Here is a 22,115-nt window from a genome sequence, read left to right on the forward strand (position 1 = left end):
TTTTAAAGAGATCTTTTATATTCTCACATTCCAACAGTTTTTCAGTGCAGTCTTGAGTTCTCACCATGCCAATCCTACCTACATGACGAAGAATACCTCCTCCCTCATCTCCCGTTGCTTTTGAAAACTTTTCTTGAAAAGCCACTAACCTCACCTTTTGCTCTCACTGCTTCCCTCACGTGTAATCTGACCCCATTACATCACCTTTCCATATTGACAGTAACAACTTCTGAGAAGTTACATGACAAAAAAGGTTGTAGGTCAGTCTTGACGGGACAGTTCTAACTTAAATACTTCTGGCCTGGTGAAGGAAGAGAAGTTCAGGCAACATGGAGATGTATGACACATTGCAATCTCCTGTCTGACACACAACTATTTTGTTCTAGAGCATTCTTCCCATTGTAAAAAGTGTGGTTCAAAGTCAAACACTACAGTTACTTAACGTTTCAGCAAAAAATGTCAGTTATTTTCTTTGAGCACTCAAAGACTGACACCGCTTAAGCCAGTGAGTTATTTGTCAGTGATATTCTTGCTAATACTTGTAAGTGGCAGGCAACATCTCTCCACTACTTTCCTACAATAGCCAGCTTATGTGTGAATTTTGTACAACTTTTATTTTTTTAGAATTTTACAAAATCTAAGAATTCTTTCTGGACTTTCTTTTTTAGTTCCACTGCAAGATTTGATTGCTGACTCAAAAAACTTATGTTTAAATATGTAAAACCTCAAGTGGCATCCCCTTTCACTTTGCTGTGCTTGCTCCCTACCAGAAATTTGTACTGGGTATTGGCAAGATAATACTATTTTTAAATTCCACAAACAACCAAGGACTTTCAATAATTTAAGTCCTTGCTTTTGTGCTGACCATTTGTTGAGCATAAAATTATATTTTATCCCCCATATAAAAGTTTCACGGAATCTTAATGCATTTGGTATTTCCAACTTTTGATTTGAACTCAAGATGTTATGGCTATAAAGCTGACTGCATAGACATAGACTGACAGAGTGATATCTAAGAAAACGCAATTGTGGACAATTTTACCAAGTTGCTGTCTTTACCAACTTCACTATAAAATATGGAAAACATGCACTTTAAAATAATAAACTTCAGGTAGTGACCCAAATTCATAGCATAGTGATGTATTTTAATACACAAATGATGTATTTTAATACACAAGTATTTTGTTTTTGAATTAAAACATACACATACATACAAACATAGGAAATGTACAACAAAACCAGTGTTTCCAGCCTGGGAATCAACAAATTATGTTTCATTAGTATTGCACAATTACATCTATCTGTAAAAGGAAACACTTTTACCATTCTTTAGATTACTTTTTCGTTTCTTTCTTCCCAAATATTTAGCTATGTTTATGTTTATGTGATGGGGCTGGTAGAAAATAGACTGCAATAGAGCGCTTCATCAGTTGCCACATCTGTCTTCTCACCACCAATGACCACAAAGACCATGGGACTTAATGCCTTATCCATGGTCCGACTCCCATTAATATTTTCATAGTTACAGACATGTTTTAGCTCCCTGTAGTTCAAACTCAAGAGTTTACAACTGGTCCTGATAGAACAAAGATGATACAGCACAATGTCTGACCTATGTCATGGTGAAAGCATGCTGTTATGGCATGATTATCTTCTGATTTGGGCTCTTGACAAAACAAAAATGACATTAGGTAGCCTGTCCTTAGAGTTAAATCTGCTATCTGTAGGATTATATTCTTGAAGTGTAGTAAAATGTGATGCCATATATTGCCCACATCTGTAGTTGTTTATAAGGATGTGCTTTGACAAAGAGGCTGGCAGGGAAAGACATTCGCTGCAAAGACCCTACAGGATCAGAAAAATGTTTGGGAGGGTGAGATATCACTGTATTAAGACATTCAACAAGCATAATATGAGCAGGAAATGAGGCAAATAATACAGCCACTGGCCTGCAACATACAGCAAGGGTAAAACCAAGCACTAAACAACCAATGGCACAGCTGCCATTTTCCAAAAAGCTGAGTTGAATGTTGTTGTAAAAGCTGGCTGATGGCTGTACCAAATCAGCGCAACAAAAACACAAGATGTGAAGATACTGCAGACATGTTGGTGCACGACAACCAAGATATTATACACAAGATCCATGTGGCACCATACTTTCTCAGCCAGCAACAGATACTATAAAACAGGCACTGTATGCTATTGGGAACTTAAGAAAAGCACTTTGATGCAAATGTATTCAAGCACTAGAATTAAACCAGTACCACAGAAACACAAAGGTATACATATATCTAAGATAAAAGGCCCTTTTTTTGTGAAAAAGCAACAAAAAAAAAACAAAACAAAACAACACAAACACCTTGTTGTAACCTCCTTATGAAACAAACCTGACACAGTTTATTGAACACGGAAATTTTGAAAGGAGGTTTGGGGAAGGGGGAAAACTTCTGCATTACTCCTATGCCAGCAGTTTCACAACCAGCATGTTCCTCTACCATCTAATGTTACTATAGGCTCCCCTCAGTAACAGCAGAAGCATACTATTCTATAAGAAGGGAAGTAAACTTAACACATCCTCTTCAATTTCATAACACTTCCTATCAATTATGGCAAGAACCCAATACTTTGATATAATAACAAAAATCAATCATCTATGCTGGTGACAAAACATGTTGGGCTGCTTTGTGCATCCTGATGTCTAGGCCAGTAAAGAGTCACTCGTAGACAGAAACTTAAAATTCACAGATGAGTCTGCTTGAACTTCTCTCACCCCTTTTTTAAAATGGCTGAAATGCTAAACTTAATGTGGCATCAGGCAAAGATACTGCAATTAAACAATTAAAATTGTACTTTATACAATCCTTAAAATGAACTTATTGTGTGGTGTTTTCAAAACTGATTTTTTAAATTTGATAAGTTACAGAAAGTTTCAGCAGCTACTGAGGATGCCGACAGGAATGTGTTCTCTAGTCAACAAACAAGATTCAGTGGCAAAGATTCTCTCTCGCTCTCACATACACACACAGAGGAAAGAAATGGTGTATTTAATTTGTTAACTGTTTGATATTCAGTACATGACAGCAACCTACCATGTTTCCACAGCAGAACTGAGTGCAAGGTTGAGGTCAGAGGTCATCACAAACAGAGACAATGCTTGAGGCCTATTTTTAGAACAGTAATTTCATACAGATCTATTTTGACACTCATTTTTGAGTGAGAAGAAACACCTAACTTGGTAATAAAATAAGAATTCATCTGACACATCAAAAAGATATCTACTGAATGCTAACTCCATCAACCTCTTCCCTTAGTAACCAGAAGCCACCCACCCTTATAGATAAACACCCACCCCTAACCTCTCTTGCCTGTCAGCATCAGAGGATGAGAGAAAACCATCTGGCGTGAGAGGCTGAAGGCAAGTTTTAGGAGCTTGCTGAACTACACTTCAGGCTACGAGTGAGCTGTCGGCAAAACATGAATGGCGAGCAGAATGAACTGAGATAACAGTCAGCCAATCCAGCCAGCAAGTCCAAACAAGGACTAGCTCTGGTCCATGCTGCGACAGCCTGGGTCCACTTCACAGCCTTAAGTTAGCATTCCTTTCTCTCGGTTTTCTCAGCAGCAGTTACCACCCTGATTACCTCCACCTCCACCAGACGGCATGTTCTGGTTTGCTGGTGAGTGCTGGGGTCCTATCTTGATACCATTGGCCTGAAAAAGGGGACAATGGCGTTACAGACGATTGCTATAACTGCAACATGAATTTAACCCGCACATCATTCCACTTTCAAATGTTTTAACTTGCTGCACACACAGTCATACTGCATATTGTGATTCTGACTCTCACCACCACTATATTTTTCTAAGTAACATGGATCTAACCACATATATTCAAACTGGGCCTTTCCAATTAAAAAAAAAAAGTCACCAAACCTACAGATGTGCATTTCTTAAATAAATTTTCTTGTACATTATCAGTGGAAATCCTGTCTTTTGTTTAGTAACCTATTTTTCCATTACACCTGATGGCCTGTTCTTTATGTGAACTCAGTGATTGTTAATAATCTCCACAGGCCCATACTGATATGCTTTGCTGCCATTTGTCTCAAAAACAAAGTTTCAACGTTCAGCATAAATCAATCTTGGGGACATTCTAAAACAGTACTGTTTTGCACTGAATGCTACATGCCAGATATCATGAACATGACTGAAAAAATGCATTAACCAGAAGCTAGAGGTAACCCACTCCATCAAAGTCTGGCACAAGGATGTCAAGTGAAGGGAAGAAAATCCAATTTAGATTGTGTATTTGTTCTTACCTCATTATTGATGTCAAAGACACCATCCTGAATCTTTTGGTAGATTTCCTTGGCTGTGTTGATAAATGCCTGTAAACAAACTCGACAATAAGCAAGCTGACATAAAGTTATAAGGAAAAATGTCTTGCTTACATAGCACATACATAGCCAAATGAAAATATGCCCTAACAGACAGACTGTTCACACAGTACATATAATGATTATGCTTGTATCACAAGAAGCTCTCCACACTTCACTTAACCAGGCTATGCATATTATAGAGAGAAATCTACAGGAGAAGATTTTTTAAAATTTCTAAATGTCTAGTGCCCTTAACACAAAACTAGCTTAATGGATCAAACTGTGACTGGTAGAAAGTTACACAGTTTGGATCCTGCTTAGGAGAATGATAAGGATTTAGTGCAAGTTTTTGAATAAAGGTGTCTAGATGGAGAGCAGACAGTAAGCATGTTATGTCTTCTGACAATTTGTCCCTGCTGTTGGAGATAATAAAAAAGGGGAGGCGGCATCCACTGACAAGATGTAGTTAGACAACTTAAATCTTCAGAACTTAAATTCAGTATCAAAAAACAAATCATACACACACATACAAATTTGTTACCATTCATCAAGGCATATACATGTGTACTGATAATACACATGCAAACCAAGGACCTTGTTAGAATGTCTATGAAGGCAATTTCCAAACCAAGAAATTTCTTCAAAGTATTCATTCACTCTAGCAAAAGAAATTTCAGACCTCCCCACTTTGTAAAGGTAGTGCCTCCCCTGTCTCACTCCAATTTTCTGTGAGTATATTAACACACAAACACACCTCTTCAACATTAGCTGCTGTCTTGGCAGATGTCTCCATAAAAATTAAGCCGTGTTCTCTGGCAAATGCCTCCCCTTCTTCTTTTTTCACCTCACGCCGTGCTTCCAAGTCACTGTTTAAGAAAAAAAATTCCATCTAAATCACAGGTCACGGATAAATTTTACTTAATCACATGCCTCCAGCATCTACCTTTGAGAAATATAGTCTTATTAAATCATGTGTACCTCTTTGCTAACTGTAAACCACTTTACCACCAACACACAATTTTTTCACCAATGCATTTCATAGCATAGATAATTATAACAGCACACACATTCTTTGTTGCCAGCTGTGAAACAAAATGATACATAATGCCACACTGCTTTTTTTTGGCAAACCCCAAAGTCAATAATAAAAAACTGACCCTAAACAAAGTAACAAATACCTTTTGTTCCCAATCAACATGATGACCATATTGGAGTTAGAATGCTGACGGGCATCTTCCAGCCATGTAGTCAGATGATTAAAAGTGTCGCGACGTGTAATGTCATAAACAAGCAAAGCCCCAGCTGCTCCTCGGTAGTAGGACCTTGTGATAGACCGAAATGATTCTTGTCCAGCCTAAGGAAATATAATAATCTTTAGCACTTCTTGTCCGAGTCTACAATAAAAAAAAATCTGACGTGTCCCAATCCTAGTCCACTGATCTAAGAACTACTCTGTAATAAAGCTACCGGGCAAAATTAAAAACAGTATTCAAGTGTTTAATATTCATATAACCCAAATCATCCAAAAATCTATAAAAGTACCAACCCGTCTCATGTTGATCAATAACATATAGTTCATGAGTCAAGAAAATGTCTGCTGTGCTCCTTTTCAAAGCACATAATCCTTGTAACACTTCTTCAAAAGAAAAATTCTATTATATAAAGCAGGATGCCTACAAAATCTCCATTATGTTTTTTCAACTTAAAACCTTATCAAAATGAAGTGGTAGCTCCATCTTTGGCTGGTCATGCTTGACTACTGATAAATAATATGTGAACTCACCGTGTCCCATATCTGTAGTTTGATTTGTTTCCCATCAATGGTAATCATCCGTGCTCCAAACTCTACCCCTGTAGTTTGATACATACTTCAAGCTTACACACAAGTAGCCAACAGTATAATCTTATACTTTCAGCATGCCACAACACTTTGAAACATAACATTTTTGATCAACTGGATTAAATGCATTACAGTTTAATAACGCACCAAAAGTAACATTCTCCCATCTAGTGGCCAAAAAAAGTCTAAGAACTATAACTACAGCCTTCTAGGGCTAATAGGAATAAAACCCAACTAAAGCAATTAAGAATGCAAAATAAAATTGCTTTAAAGTGACTGTGTTTAGTTCTTTCATAGGAATAGACCTCAGCAATGTAGGCTTCTCCCAGCAACATATTAATATTATAGTTCTCTTTGATCTCCTTGCAAGTCAATGCTTGGAACCTAGTATTACATCAACAGGAGGTTAAATGCTCAGATCTTAAATCATCTCGATATGAGTCATTTGACTAAACCCAGTCATTTAGTAAAAATGTACATAAATAAGTCTTTTACATGTATATGCAAAGGCAATTCATGTTTTTGATCACCCAAATAAGAATAAGCCTTAAATATCCACCACCCTTCAATGTTGGATAATTTACAATGGTGCAAGTACTACAAGCCTACTATGAACCTGGGGCCACATATAAAATTATGCTCAGAGTAGAAATAAATTCCATACCTATGGTCAGATCATGAACTGGCTGAAACCTCTTGTCAGTGAACTGTAACAACAGGCAGGACTTGCCTACACCTGCAATGAAATGCAGATATCCAGTATATTGACTTAATATGCAAATACCTAATACATTTGATGTGCCAATACTCAGTGCATCAATTACAATGAAGTGCCTACTTCCAGTGGACTGAGGATGATGCAGTGCAGATGTGCAGTACACTGCAACATTTGGGTCTTGACCTAGCTGTTCAAGCATGGTCAAGTGCAAATGTACTTTAACATACAATATCTTTAGATATCACCAACTCTCTCGCCACATTTCCTAAGATGCCACTAAATGATGCCTTTAAAGCAAACAGTGAATGACATTTTCCAATCAAACCATAGGCCTTAGTTTACTGTCTACTGTTTAAAGCACCAAACTGCAAAGGCTCAGGTCCTAGTTCCATCCATCTGCCTCTATCTGTTAAAGATTTTATATTCTAATCTCCATGAACAAATCGAATCACAAGTGACACTTAAAAGAGGACATCACAATTAGATGTATCTCTCTACAACATTTAAAATGTGTTGGAGAAGCAAGTAACTGATTATAAACCACTCCATTTTGCTTTTTTTTTTTTTTTTAGCATAGTCTGTGCACCATATGGAAACAGGCTGAACTACAAGGAACTTGTTGGAGCTGCCAAATATGCCACAGGCAAGCCCACTTATGCCCCGGTACCCATAAACCAAACCTCCAGATATGGGCAAATAACAAACCCTCTAACAGAAGGAAAAGCAAAGAAATCCTGGGTAGCTGATGCCAGTCACCAGAGACCCCTCACTTCTCCATGAGCCCCATTGCTGGAGGAGCTTACAACAAGGAACATAACTTTCCACATTTACTCACAAAAGCAATCCATCTGTTCTTTCTGCTATCAACCCACCAACAGACTATTAGGGTAAATGGGAAGAACTCGTCAACACTGTAAGAAAGTCTATAAGAAAGTTTACAGAAATGTAATTCAAGCACATACTACATGACTTCAGGACTCTGCCCCCCCTACCCCCACGATCCTGACCATTCAACACCAATGATGCTAAGTGATCTTTTAACATTGCGGAGCAAATGGTATAAGAAACTAATCAATAGTCAACAGCTAACATGCGATAAACTGTTTATACCAAAGACAGCATAACTACTGCAGGCATTCATATGATTTTATTTAAGCACCAGACAACCAGCCAGCATGAAATGCAAGCACCATGACACTGCAAGTTGTGATCAAAACATAGTAAGAATCAAGTTGATCCACACCCATAGTTTTCAAGAACGAGATAGCACTCTGCATGAAGATAGCTGAGTGACTAGTAACCAGGCTGACAGCTGAGATGACCAATGATCAGGCCACAGATAAGAGATAACTGTGATGGTTGACAACAAAGAAGACCACAAATGAGGTCATCAACAAGATGACCAGTGACCATACCACAGGAAGTTATCTGCAGTCTACTGGCAAATAAGAGAGGACATAAGCATATAACAGATCTGAGTGGCAAAAATCAACAACAGATGACCAGTAACTATTCTTAATCAGATTATTAATGACTAGTTCAAAAGTCATTCAAAGGCTCTAACAGTGAGCAAATAAAATCACCAATACAAGACTGGTGATCAGTTTTAAGTCTCTTAAAAGATAATATTAACCAGCACCCCCGCACCCAATGGGCAGATGACATTGAAGCTGATGAAATCAGAGCAATGGTGGCATCAAATCTTCACTCTCCCACTCCTTGTTGTTTCTTTTTCCTAAGTTCATGTGTATATTTCTATAGATCTAGCAACAGATGCATAATATGGCATCCTTGTGTAGGCTTATTAAGCAGAGTTTACAGTGCTCAGCCAAGCTCATGAAGCAAAATCACACCAATGCAACAGCTGCAGTGTCTGCCTTCAAAGTATAGCTATTCAGTCCTTCCTCAGTCATTAATTAATCCACCCTCATGTTAGAGTAGGCCAGCAAACCCAGCTTCTACTGAAACAGCCATCAGGCCAAAAGCAAGTAGTCAGCCTGATTCTCATAGTCTAAATGGCACAAACTCTACAGACCACTGCCTCTTCTAACACAAAAGTGTCACAGCAAAGGATCAACCTTACTATTTTAAGAAAACCGTTCTTTTACTCACACAATAATACCATTTTAAAAATAGACAGATAACATGAATACAGAATCAATGGCACATTAACTGCACAAACTTTTTGAGATAAATCTGCAGGTTTAAGAAATACAGGTAACTGGGAGAGTCAACACAAAGAAAAATGTAGACTTACAAAATTATTAGCCACCAAGTCACACTTAAATTGTGCTTTTGTCATCCTCAATGCGAACTAGTTTTGTAAGAAGTTATATACATATTCAAATAACTTTATGATGCAGCCATGATGAAGATGTGTTGCCTTCATTGTCTTAACTATAGATAACTTAACTATAGATAACCTTGTCTTCTTGTTCAGTCAAGGGAATCATCTACAAATTTTATCAACAGATACTCAATTCAGATTTTAGCTCATTCTACCATTTATTAGGCCATTCGAAATGATTGTTAATGGTCATGTTTGAAGTGGTGATCAGTCTTGAGTTAAAAATGCCAAATGACTGGGTCAACCCAGTGGTCAAAGTTAATAAAATACACTGCGTGACAGATCAAAGTTGAGAAAGGTTGATAATCAAAATCAATGCAATAAAAAAAAATGTATCAAAGTTATTAATAAACAGCAAATGTAAGCTTCAGACCCTATGCTCCACTGGGGGCAAATAGGAACAAGAAAAGAAATGTAAGCTTCACTCCTGCTCCTAATTTCTGATGGCATGGCTCAGCCCAACACCTTCCAGTTAAAAATCCTGCTTTTTCAAGTGATAAAGATAACTAGAATACTGTTGTCAAAACAAAAGCTGAGGAGTCAAGATCTACAGAAATAGTAATGTATTGTGTTAATAATAAAGATGTGAAATTTCTAAAATCTGCAGAATTAAGTACAGTAAAAGGAATGTCCAGAGAACAATTTTTATTCACTACTGTTAACATTATTTATGGCGTTTCAGACAGCATAACAGCAGGGCCCTCTGTCTATTACTTTTTTTAACCTAAAGCATCTTTAGTTGTTTTTGTTTTTTTAGACTGCTTCAGTTTCACCTTGAAATAAACAACTACCTGAACAGGTGTCCAGAAGTGACATCAACACACTAAAATAATATTCTCACAGAATAAAATCACAATCAATTATATACATAACTATATAATAAAATTAACTGCATCCCAATGATATCCTTTCTATATTCCTTTCAGACCTCTGCATGTTGTATGACCAAAATATATACAATCCAAAGTGAACCTAATAAAAAAAATAATTAAAAACAAACAAGTATAATGTTCCTTCTCAGATCTCAACTTGCATGATGGGCAAATCAACCCACACCTCTTTAATCACTTGGTTAATGCTAGTCCCTCTGATGTTCTGTAATGCTGTATTCCAGAAGGACCATGTGTAATTGAAAAATTTCCATAAAGTGAAAAACAGTTTTCTTAGAAACAGTGATGGCAACAATCTGGCAGATTTCAGATGCATTTTCTTTTAACACTTGCCTTCAGTGACAGAACAAAGACTGACAAACATTTGCAAGAAAGTGCCGCGAAAATTGCCTTTGTTGTTATGAGCAATGTGGAGAAGAAAGACAAAACAGTCGATAGAAGCTCATACACAGCAAGTCATGTTAGGCTCTTTTAGAAGCATAGGGATTTTGATTTTTGGCATTTTTTTTTAACAGCCAGGGCTTCCGCTTACGCAAAAAATTGCGTACAGTACGCATTAAAAGTTCGGAGGACCCCTTCAATTTTCGTCAATGGGGTCCCCTTCAAATTTGGGCGAAGAACAGGGACCCCTTAAAAATCTGAAGAAGGGGTCCCTGGGACCCCAAAGAATTTAGCTTTAGCAGAAGCCCTGACAGCAATAAAACATTCTTTCAGATTTGCCTAGTTTGCACATGCCTAAATTGCAAGTTCCCTTTACTTTCTCCATAGGTGAACTTGATTCTCCCACCACATAAACTTTTACAGCATGGCTGTGGTGAGCCTCAGTTGTCTGTGTGGTCAAAATGTGTTGCAGCATGCACGACCGAGATTATAGGTATGTTGCAGGCTATAACTATGAATTTCAGGCCTCAACCACATCTACTGTTTGATCCTTTAATTCAACGATATACTCTTTTCACTGTTGATTCCAGTTAGAATTCATACTGACGCGCTTTCTGTGAATGAGAGACGGTGCTGTGTTTTGTTCTACTATAAAGCAGTTCTGCTTGATAAGTTTAATACAGGTATGTGAAAGTCGCGGGTAGGAAAGACGCGCGCTGAAACTTTGATCATTTACTGTGACATCTTGAAATTTACAAAATTCGTTTCTTTTATATGCAAAATCAGTAAAAGGAACAGTTATGCACCAACGCGAGAATTGTAACACCATTTATATTTTAATGGCACGTACCCATCATATTGATCATAGGCGTACGATTTACAAATGTGTTGTAACGTTCGAGACAGTGACTTACATTGTAGTAAATCTTCTGAAATTCTGCGGCAGTTAATTATTCACATAATTTTAATGCTCAATGACTCTGGCGATCACAAGCAGAATATCATACTGCGTAAAATGAAACTTTAATGAGCAGTCGCGAGAGATCAACATCTGCGACGGCCATGATGGATGCCTGATCAGGCAAAGAGAACAAAATATTCTGCTTGTTTAATAAGTCCACATGAAAGGAACCATTGACGCTAAAAGAAAATACTAGATGCATAGTTGTGTAGTTACCTGTATCGCCAATGATTATATACTTGAACAAGTATGCGTATGACATTTTCACTTAGTGTCCAATGTTGATGATGTCAACGCCACCTGACGTCACGCAATGAACTCGGAAGTAAACTATTGACCAAATGAAAAACGGAGCGCATCAAAATCTGCGCATTTAGGAGAAAATTAAAATTACTATCGTGTTTTACATTGAACAAGTTCTTAGTTTGATAAATACTTATTTCATTAATCACATTTTATTTAACTTGTTTCTTTGTCAGTTTGGGGAAAAGGTATTATGTGTGTATCTGTGTGCGTCTGCAGCTGTTTTTGCTACTTAAACGCTTTATTTTACTTTATACAATAACGATGCACATTAAATTTCTGCATAGTTTTTGGTTGATAATTACTGGAATATTGTATTAATATCGATTCAATATTATTTGTTTTGTCCCTGTTATTTTCAGTATGTGCTGAGTAGGTTGTCATCCAACACTTGCTGCTATTGGACACTGATGTAAACAATATGGCGGTCACTGCGAGAAGAAAACAGTGATGTTTTGTTTATCACTTATGAAAACGTGTGAAACAGAACTATTTGAAAAAGAAGATGATTGTCTCACAGGAAAAAAGAAAGAAATATCAATGGAATTTCAAGAATACGAACTATCCTCGAAATAAATGTAAGTCTATATATTGGTTATTTGTTAAGGATCAAGGTAAGGTAAACCTTACAAACTTTAAAAAATATGTTGATGAAAACTTGAGTTTAAGATGAGCACAGGGTTTGTACTTTGAAAAAAAAAAAGTGGCTTTATTGGCTATCAATTATGACTGAAAAGGTAGTAAGAGCATGCCCTTGCCACTTAAAACAAGAATGAGACATGGGCAGTATACAACCCGGACCGAAGAATGAATAACAGTGCTGATGACAAATAAAAAAGAAATGTAGAAAACGTAAAGATAAACCAAGTAACTAGAAGTGAGAATATTGGTGATTCTGCAGAGGAAGACGAATAGGAAAGTAGCAATAAACAGGAAAGTGGGAAGGGGGTGAAAAAGTATTGGCATTGTGTGGACTGTGTTAGGAATAACCCTCGAGGAAGAGGTACATTTTCAGTGCGGATTTGAAAGATTAAATTGTAGATAGGTGGCAGAGGGAGTTTCATTGTTTTGCTGCACAGTAACTAAAAATCCTGTTCATATGTTGTTCTCGAGACAGGAATAGTTAAGATACATTCATTCATCAGACGAAAAGAGAAATTGTATGGCTGGGACAAAGGAGAAGTGAAGTTTAGAGAAATAGTCAGGGCAGAGTTTGTACTGAGTGTGAGAGCGGATGGGTAGCCAGAGCAGAAAACAAAGGATAGAGTGACATGGTCCCGTTTCCTATCTCTAAGTTGACTTGACATTGAGCTGTTTATTTCATTGTGTTCTTAATTATTGTTGAAACCAGGGGATCTACCAGAAGACTGGAAGTTTGCAAAAGTAATAGCTTAAAGATTTAAATCTGATCCTGGCAATCATATACCAGTACTTTTAACATTACTGTATTGTGTGTAAAGAATGTTAATGTGCTAATGAAATCACTCAAAATGTCTTCTTTTTAATTTACAATAATATACCATTGCTTTACAGTGCCAGCAATTACTAATGCACCTACAGTGGATTATCAGGCACTGGAGTGGCTTAACAGCATCCATGGGCTTTCATCAAGGTAAAAGACTAAGGCAAAATGTTAATTCATCACTTCCTAACATATGGTACTCATTCTCAAAATCTAAGTAAATAATTCTCTGTGTAGAAAAAGATTTCAAGAATTAACAAAGATCATGTTGGATATGTTTAAAAAATTAACCTTTCACTATCCTTGATTGAATGTGCAACATAAATAACATTTTTACTAATATGGTTGTTTTCTTTTTTTCAGCCAGAAGCCAGAGACTACAATGGAGGCTCACCGGGTATTTATGAACAACTACCACAAAATGTTCATCCCAGAAGTTAAGAAATGTGGCCTCCCTATTCACACAGAGAAGAGAATTGTGTAAGATATGTCCATATATGTGTATACACCCACATCCACTGATGTGTGTATATATATATGTATTTGTGTGTTAGAATGTATACAATGAGTGAGGTGAGTGTCACATATATACAATTAAATTGAAACATGCCAATAGCATTAAAGTTTACCAAGATTACCCGGTACAAGGTATCATCTGTGGGTTGCAAACGACAAAGCTATAAAGTGCATGTAAAAGTTGCCATGACATAGCAATCAAGAAATGATCATATGGGCAAATATTTGAAAGTAGCAAGGCTATGTGTCATGAAAGTCACACTGCCATACAAGTACACAGGATTTTGTTAACTGTGAAAATAATGTATGGTGTATGTGGTCAATGAAAGCATAGACAAAGGGTTGCTGCAGATGACAGGGAGGCGTGAAATATCTTGCTATGTGGATATTGCTGATGCCTGAATTATATTGATCTTGTGTAAAATTTCTCCACATTTTGGGTTGTTGCTATGGATTGTTTTCTTCCTTTTTCCCAATCCTATGGCACAGCACAAATTTCTTTTGGACTTAAATATGTTCCTGTAAGTCATCTACACATTTCTTCTATGCTCAAATCGACTTGTTCTTTCATTGATATCTCAAATATCTGCACTGGATTTGAACCTTGGTTCATTAGACTATATGCATGATACATATTTGTTTCAGTATTGACAAACTTATGGTCCACAGTGACAGTGAGCAGGCCACAGGTTAGTAGCTCAGCCCATAGCATATTATTCATGAACCACAAACAAGTCGTGATCATTTGACAGGCAGGGTTATTTTTACAGCAGATATTGATGGTTCTGATTGTTTTCAACCACATTCTTATTTGTTGACTTTTGTAGAATCTGTTGGAATCAGTAATAATTTCTAAGAATTTGTAGGTACTAAATGACTTCTGTAAAAGTCAATGGTTACGAACATATCTTTCTTAGAATTTCTTGGTTCTGGAAGATCCATCAACTTAGACTGTAAGTTTTGGTGTAATTCATTTGGAGCTGTTTGGACTAGTTGATTTTCCTAAAAGTTGCTGGTCTTTCACCAATTTCTGTAGAAGATGGCACTGTTGTTGGCACTAAATGTGCACAGAATAATCACTGCAATAAAATGTACCAGGTCTTCTGTTTTGGTTATTATCCTTCAGGATGTGGAAACCATGGCAAAAAAATGCTACAATTATAATGAAACTTGTTTATGCATTTATAGTTTTATTTACTGTATATATTTTATATATATATATCTAATATATAATAGATCATAAACTTTGTGTGAATGCAAGAAAGGTTAAGTAGCAGTTTGTAACGGTTTGCTATTCAAACTGTAATAACAATGTGAAAAGAAAAACATTCAGTGTTACATATGAATATTAACCAGAATTTAATAAACAGATGTTATGAATACTTTTCACACTTGAATAAGAAACTGTTGATCAGGCTGAGATAAAATGGAAGAATAATGTATGATAAGAATGATGATTCCTTGCACAAACTTTCAATCAAGATAATGAGAAATAAACATGATAAGAACTTAACAAGAAATGCTGTGTTTGAGAAACATGCTTGTAAAATGTTATAGGAAGACCAACGTCAGAGGCAGAGAGGAAGACAGTGAGGAAGAAACTGACCACGGAGGAATTTACTCACAACATCAAAGATTACCTCCCCTTATTTCACAAAGAGCACAAGAGTCAAGATCCTGCTGCTGTTCGCGCTGACAATATTAAAACTCTGAGGCAAATTTTACGCAAGCTGTGAGCATGACAATCTTGCCTCCATATTTTCTTATCCAGTGGATGTAAATTCTACAATTAACAAAAGTTCAACGCGAACAATTTCTTTTAATAGAGATTCATGATCTTAGTAACAATGTAACTACTTTCATTTGACTAAAAAGTGGTATCTAAGAGTTTATCTAGAGTAACTGTATAGTAGACAATACTGTTTCTTGTGAAAAAAAGTATACTATAACATGGTGTATTGTACAGAGTGATAACTCAATGGCATAAACACGTAAATGTATCTTCATTAAAGAGTGCAGCATACTTCATATTGGTAATCAAGACTACAAAAAAGCTTTTCAGTTTTACCCAGTTCTAGCAGTGACTTGAATATGAACAGTTATTTACATGCTGAATCTTTAAATACTCAGAATGTTATTTAAAGAAAAAGAAATTGTCATATTGGCTGAAGCAAAGGGAGAAAAGGGTGCTGAACTTGTTAACAGAAAAGAATTTTATCTTTGGTCTTTATTCATTCTGTATTTTTTACAGTCTCATTTGATGCCCTGACTTATCTTGCTGGGTAACATCTTAGACCGTAAGCTACAATTTATCTGGAAAATTTCAGTTCATTATGCCACTGTGCTTTAAGTTATATCTCAAAGACCATACGCTTTAGTTCATCTAAATTATGACCATAAACTACTGTGCTACTTTGTTATATCTATGTTATCTCCCAGATCAAAGCGTGTGTGTTGTCCTCAGCATGTCATGATCCCCATTCACTTCATACTAATGGCCATCACTTTCTGTTGTGTCTCACAGACCATTTGAGAGGACAGCCCTTGATAATGATAAGATTTTCTCCATTCTTAAAACATTTGACTTTTTTGCGGAAACCTTCACCAACAATGTGCTCAAAGAGTTGTGTGTTGTCACTCAAATGGAGATATGGCGCGAGGCAGACTTTACAGGTAGGGCCTACGTACATCTTCCATATTGCAAGAGTACTTCTGATCCATCAGGATTTTTACTTTTTGTGCACAGTAATGCATGAAGGGTCTGTGTAGGCTTCTGTCTTGAGAACCTAAAAGGCTTATTACTCCAATTTTTAGAAATAATTAGCTTCTGATAGACTTTTTGAAAAAGGTAGACATGTTGGTAGACCATTAATATAACAGTTGTATGGCAGAAGATAAGGGACAACTGTGTCTGTAATAGAGATCAAAGTATAACTATTATTGTCTTAGCTATATTTTATAAAGTTTACTTTCTTTTGGTGTGACATCAGCATTTACTGATATATAACATTGATATATCACTACATCATGAATAGTTGTATATCTGTTCATTTACTAATATGGAGAGGGGTGTTCCTAACAGCTTGAGAGGGCCAGCTCTCCTTATTTCCTTTTTCTTCTTGTAGTATATATACTGTACCGATCTGCACTTTTCCGACGTCATCTTCAATGTTTGTTTGCTTGCCTACAGCTTTTTATTTATTCCTCTGCTAACTTCAACTCTCTCATTGCCATTAATCTTCTGTAGCTAACACCATCACAGTTTCTTTATTTGTACAAATCATCCCTGTTATATCAGTGCAAAACAGTTATGCCTCTCAACATTGGACTGCTATTTCTGCTTAGTGATCATATGGATATTCACCTGATCATTTCTAGGTGTTTGATGATTGATCTGTTCTGCTCTAGTCCTATGCCTGTACATCAGTCTTATTGACATCTTAGCCTATAAATGTCATCTGGCAGAAAAATGACCTGGTATTCCCATAAATTTACAGAGCCACAAGAATTTTTGTTTGGTCTGTCTTGCGTTTTTAATACATGGAGATCCTGGCTTTGGCTGGGATACTGTGCTATACAAGCTCACACCATTATTATTATTGTTGTATAAGCCACATTTTAAAATGCTGTCATGTGTCTATATATAGTGTTTGGCAGCACCGGTCTTCACATGGTGTTACGAGGGAAGGTAACCCATTAACAGAACCTCACATCTTCACTGCACTTAATACCACTGACTCAGATCTTCGATCACCAACTCCAGTGCTAGAATCTTCAGATACTGTGGTAAGTGTCAGGCTAAGCTTCATTCTCAAAACTTTAAGGATTAATTTTATTAAATATGGAAAATTTGTTAAAAATAATTATATCTTAATTTTAAAGCTACAGTGGATCTTTCATTTCACAGGCATGTATTAGCCTTAGCAGCATTTTTATACAGGTTCTAATCATTTGTAAAATATTGTTCTACAGCTGGAGCCTGGAGACTGCTTTGGAACTGTTTTGAAACTTAAAGACAAGGCTCCTAGTACCAGGTACTAATAATAAGCCTGATATCACAAAGCTGCACTGTCAAAGTGTCATGTTACTGTGTATTCAATTCATGACATATTAGAGGGAATTTTTAAAGTTATATTCATGTAGGTGTGTTCCATAAGGTTATTTAAAATCACTTATCCTTTTGTGTATCTGTCCCACTACAACACAGGTGGCAGAAGCAAAGAATCCAACAGTGAAATATCTCTCACCACTGCACCAAGTGATGAGGTGTACAGATTGATATTGTAACATGTACTTAGTGATATATGTCACACTAGTCTGTTGTAGATAATAGGTATATGGTGTTCATAACACAGTATGCAACAGCAGCCTTTACTTTGTCCTGTCACCATTCCAATTATTATTTTTATCCTACTGTGCTCTAGGCTGCTAAGTGTCAAAACAATGGAAAACAACTGTGAGTTTCTTAAAATTTCTGCATCTGATTATTCAAAAGTCAATGAGGTGAGTTCAGTCAAATATTTCTGTCCAGTGATTTTCAAAGTGTAATTTTTGATTTTTATTTATGTGCAGTTTTAAATTTCAGAGGAATCAATCATGAATTTAATTCAGTCATTGCATAATTATAAAAAAAAAATCAACATGCCTTTTTAAAAACTAAATATGGAAACATACTGTCAGAAGATTTGAGCTACAATTTTAATAGCTTAGCTTTTAAGAAAATAAAATATCAGTCTTACAATCAAAATATTTTATTCTTTGTCTTCCATGATTTGCAGTGTCAGTTAACATCACATAGACAATTGACCTTATAAGTGAAGACACAGTTGAAGTTTGTTTTTTTTTATTATTGCTGCGCCGAGTAAACGGAAAACATAAAAGAAAAAAGATGAACTTTGCAATAAAAGCAATGAAAATCATCTTCCCAGTGGTTCCCGGCAAAGACATGATCATGGCCCAGAGAGTTAAACGAAAGTAGTTTTTTTAAAAATAGTTACTCATATTAAACTATTCATGTAGGGTAGGAACTGTTAGTTTTGGTGTTCATGTTGCAGCAAATCCAGCTGAGGGAGCATACAGAAAAGTTAAACCTCCTTCTGTCCTGCTCACAATACCGCATGTGGCCACGTCAGCCACTCATACAGGTTGCAACTCACATTGAGTGGTTAACCTATCCTCCTAATACTGGTACAGTTTCATGATGATTAATCATGAAGTATGAGTATGAAGTATGAGCATTTATACTATGAACAAGAAACAGCTTATGTAGCTAAACATGCTTATATCCAAGTGAATGTAAATTAATGTTGGAAGTAACCCCCCCCCCAAAAAAAAAAAGAGTAGAATGGTTTTTATATTTTTAATAAAAATATCTAAAGATTAAGAAAATAGTTATCTCAGAGTTTGTGAAAATATTTATTTTCACTACCTCCATCTTCATCATGTCTCTAATGAATTGTCATTATTTGTACAGTTGTTACAAGTTCATGTTTTTTTGAAATCTTGAGAGAATTAGGAAGCTTGACTAAATCTGTGTTACCTGCACAGTGATTGTCAGTGAGGGCTACAAGGCACCCTTCATCGGCTTCATCAAGACTGGAGAATGTCATGTGCTTCGACAAGTGGATGTCCTCCAGACGCTAAGAAATGGGCACAAAGTAAGAATGCCTCCCTCTTCTGAAGTTATATTTGTCTTATTTTATTACAAGAACCCTTCCCTGCTGCAGTTCCCTTAGATCCAGCCCAAATTTTGATTCATCTATGTTATGATATAAATGTCACTCCATTACAACAACCCCATTTGTAGTGTTTCAGTTATTAGGGGAACATGATAAAAGTGGCCAAAAGTGTGCTCCCTACCCCTGACGAGCTAGATAAAAATATCCTCGGACAATGATGCTACGTGTTGACTGTTACTTGTGTCTTACCTTTTTTGCGTGCATCCACCACAAAGTGTCTGGCCTTAGCTGCCAGGGGCAATGCCTAAAAAAAAAAAGCAAGAAAAATGACCTGTGACAACCAATGATGATAAACAACCAAGTTGTGAATGTACACTCTATGTTCCCACAACAATGAAATCACCTAATGACATCTTTCTCAGAACATATTTCAATAATAATAATAAGAAGAACAGAGCACCTGTCACAGAGCATTTTCCCGCTGAGCAGCAAGCTGTTAAAAAAACACAATTGAAAAGAAGATTTTGTGGAACAAAAGAACAATGGATATACATGTACAGAGTTGACCATTCAATCTTGTGTTGCTGTTTCACAGTTCAAGAATTCAGAATAAATGTTTTTTGTTTTATCACCTGTCTTAAGTATCTTTCAAAAGAGACTGCTTGTTACTCTGAAACTTGAATAAAAAGTTAAGATTTTAAAAATTATGCATGGGTAGAAGACTTTCCATATGGATAGTCTCCTGTAAAGAAAAAAAAAAGTTTCACTGACTGTGAGGATGGAAATATGTGAAGAATAAAGAGACTCTACTTATCTGTAACCAGTTATAGGACTCTCCTTCTCATTCATCAGAATAGCCTATTGTTACAAATCATTTTTTGAAATTGGAGAAAATTGTGTATTGTGAGACAAATAATATATTTTTAATATTATATATATATCACTAATAAACATTGAAGTTGAATTTGTTGAAGTCAGGCAGTTTCTTTACTATAACCTCATTCACGACCTAATTTTAGCAGATTTTAGTAGTCTTAATAGATTCGACTGTACCTTTTGATAATAAGCTTACTACTTTGTAAGATGTATAAACATAAACCCAGGAGAAATTGAATAGAATTAACAAATTAAGCTGTTAACTGTAAATGTCCTTAAGCAGTTATTGAATATCTGATCAGATAAAAGGAACACAAAAAAGTATTCTAGTTATGGGTTGGTGGGTGTGTAAAGACTTACGTACATATGCATATGTGCGAGTCATTTTACCCAACACATGCATGCTTGCAGGAGAAACGCACCAAGCAAGTTGTGATGGGGAAGCTGGGGCCATCCGATTCCTTTGCAGAGTTGAGTCTCCTTCAAGACGAGCCTGTCACTTGTTCCATAGTCACAGCAACTGATGTGGAAATGGGAGTTATAAAACCAGGCCATCTCCATGGTAACTTTCAAGCCTTCTTTCATGGCAGTACCTGTCAATGCCTATTTGTCACCTAATTATAATCCAAGGTATCTTTCAAATCTGACAGACCTGAAGTTTGTCTTCCTCTACTTGCAGAACTGGATCAAGTTACTGTACAGCTTTTTAAACACTCCAGTACCCATACCTTTGGTGAACTAACGAAGGTGAGATCAAACAGTCTGGCCCAGTTGATGTGTACTGCTAGTGATATCACTATTTTCTGAGGGCCTGGCCATTTTAAAAAGCTCAAGAATTATGGAGAATATAGTGTCTGACCTGTTTCATAGATTTTTTCACTAGGTTACTCATTCTCTCTGTCCCAGAAGTTTTTGCCAGTAGTGTTTGTTTCGTTCTTGTACTGATGTTGTGTTTGAGTGTGTTTGACCAATAACATAATAAAGAAGAGGGGAGGGGAAAAAGATATTCAGCGTATGCGTGTGTGTCATGGGATACTTTTAATTTTGTAAAAGTAAATGGTTTTGTAAAGAGTGGTTTAGAATACAGTACATTTCTACCATCATCATCAATGTCGTTACACACCAGATAGTTTGTCATCTCATGATACAATTTCATACTGGACACAGTACACATTGAGACAGCATACAGTGCTGTTTGCAGTGTTCTGATTTCACCCTGACTACAAACAGCATAATTCCATTGTCACCATGTCACAGTTATCTATCTTACTGGTGTTAGGCAAAGTCCTTGTTGTTAGCTTGAAATGTGCTGACATTTGTAGCAGTCCTTTTGTCTCCCAGGAAGACATCCAGAATGAATATGTGCACCAGGAACAGAAACGAGCTTGGAATGAATTTAAGCACAGCGTCATTGTGGATGTCATCAATGCCAATGGAATTCGACCTGGCTATGGAAATGGGCCAAGTGACAGACATGCCAGCCATGGAAATGGCTAGTGAGACAGACATACTTGCTACAGGAAGAGGGCAAAGAGCAAATATGTGCCGTAAGCTGCCTTTGTAGCCTGGCTGAAGGAACACACAGAGGGTGTCCTGCCTACCTATAGTTTACACCTGACATTGGGTGTACAAATAAAGTACAAAATAGCCTGTTCAATACAAGGTCAAAGGCAAAAGAACAATTTGTATAGACTAGTTTTAATGTCTTGAGTTTATAAATAAAAATGTGATGGATCGTTACAATAAATCGTGCAAAATAATTAA

The 22,115-nt window shown here is 36.5% G+C and overlaps 2 protein-coding genes across 2 annotated transcripts; one reads left to right on the forward strand and one right to left on the reverse strand.

Moving 5' to 3' along the window:
• Positions 1–604: 604 nt before the first annotated feature.
• On the reverse strand, positions 605–11,870 carry LOC112576652 (ras-related protein Rab-2). The gene is made up of 7 exons (XM_025259262.1): positions 11,733–11,870; positions 6,884–6,955; positions 6,163–6,230; positions 5,558–5,733; positions 5,134–5,245; positions 4,320–4,388; positions 605–3,711 (listed from the first exon to the last, which is right to left on the reverse strand). The coding sequence occupies exons 1-7, from the start codon at positions 11,776–11,778 to the stop codon at positions 3,616–3,618; spliced, it is 639 nt and encodes a 212-aa protein (XP_025115047.1). The 5' UTR covers positions 11,779–11,870; the 3' UTR covers positions 605–3,615.
• Positions 11,871–12,034: 164 nt separating this feature from the next.
• LOC112576636 (cyclic nucleotide-binding domain-containing protein 1-like) lies at positions 12,035–22,111 on the forward strand. Its single transcript, XM_025259241.1, is given in 15 exon segments — positions 12,035–12,397; positions 13,353–13,431; positions 13,645–13,761; positions 14,443–14,486; positions 15,355–15,529; positions 16,322–16,470; positions 17,445–17,486; positions 17,489–17,583; positions 17,770–17,831; positions 18,222–18,300; positions 18,852–18,984; positions 19,345–19,454; positions 20,763–20,913; positions 21,031–21,098; positions 21,693–22,111. Coding segments are annotated over 15 exon segments (1,533 nt in total). The 5' UTR covers positions 12,035–12,324; the 3' UTR covers positions 21,849–22,111.
• The last annotated feature ends 4 nt before the right edge of the window (positions 22,112–22,115 follow it).

Source organism: Pomacea canaliculata, linkage group LG12 (genome assembly GCF_003073045.1).
Source record: "Pomacea canaliculata isolate SZHN2017 linkage group LG12, ASM307304v1, whole genome shotgun sequence".
In the NCBI taxonomy this organism is placed as follows: Eukaryota; Metazoa; Mollusca; class Gastropoda; order Architaenioglossa; family Ampullariidae; genus Pomacea; species Pomacea canaliculata.

Excerpts from the sequence above, each read along its gene's own strand:
- LOC112576652 (XM_025259262.1), bottom strand. The coding sequence starts at position 11,778 with ATGTCATACGCATACTTGTTCAAGTATATAATCATTGGCGATACAG. Across the intron at positions 6,956-11,732 it reads TATAATCATTGGCGATACAG|GTGTAGGCAAGTCCTGCCTG; the intron begins GTAACTACACAA and ends ATTTCATTGCAG. Across the intron at positions 4,389-5,133 it reads CAGCAGCTAATGTTGAAGAG|GCATTTATCAACACAGCCAA; the intron begins GTGTGTTTGTGT and ends GTTTGTTTACAG.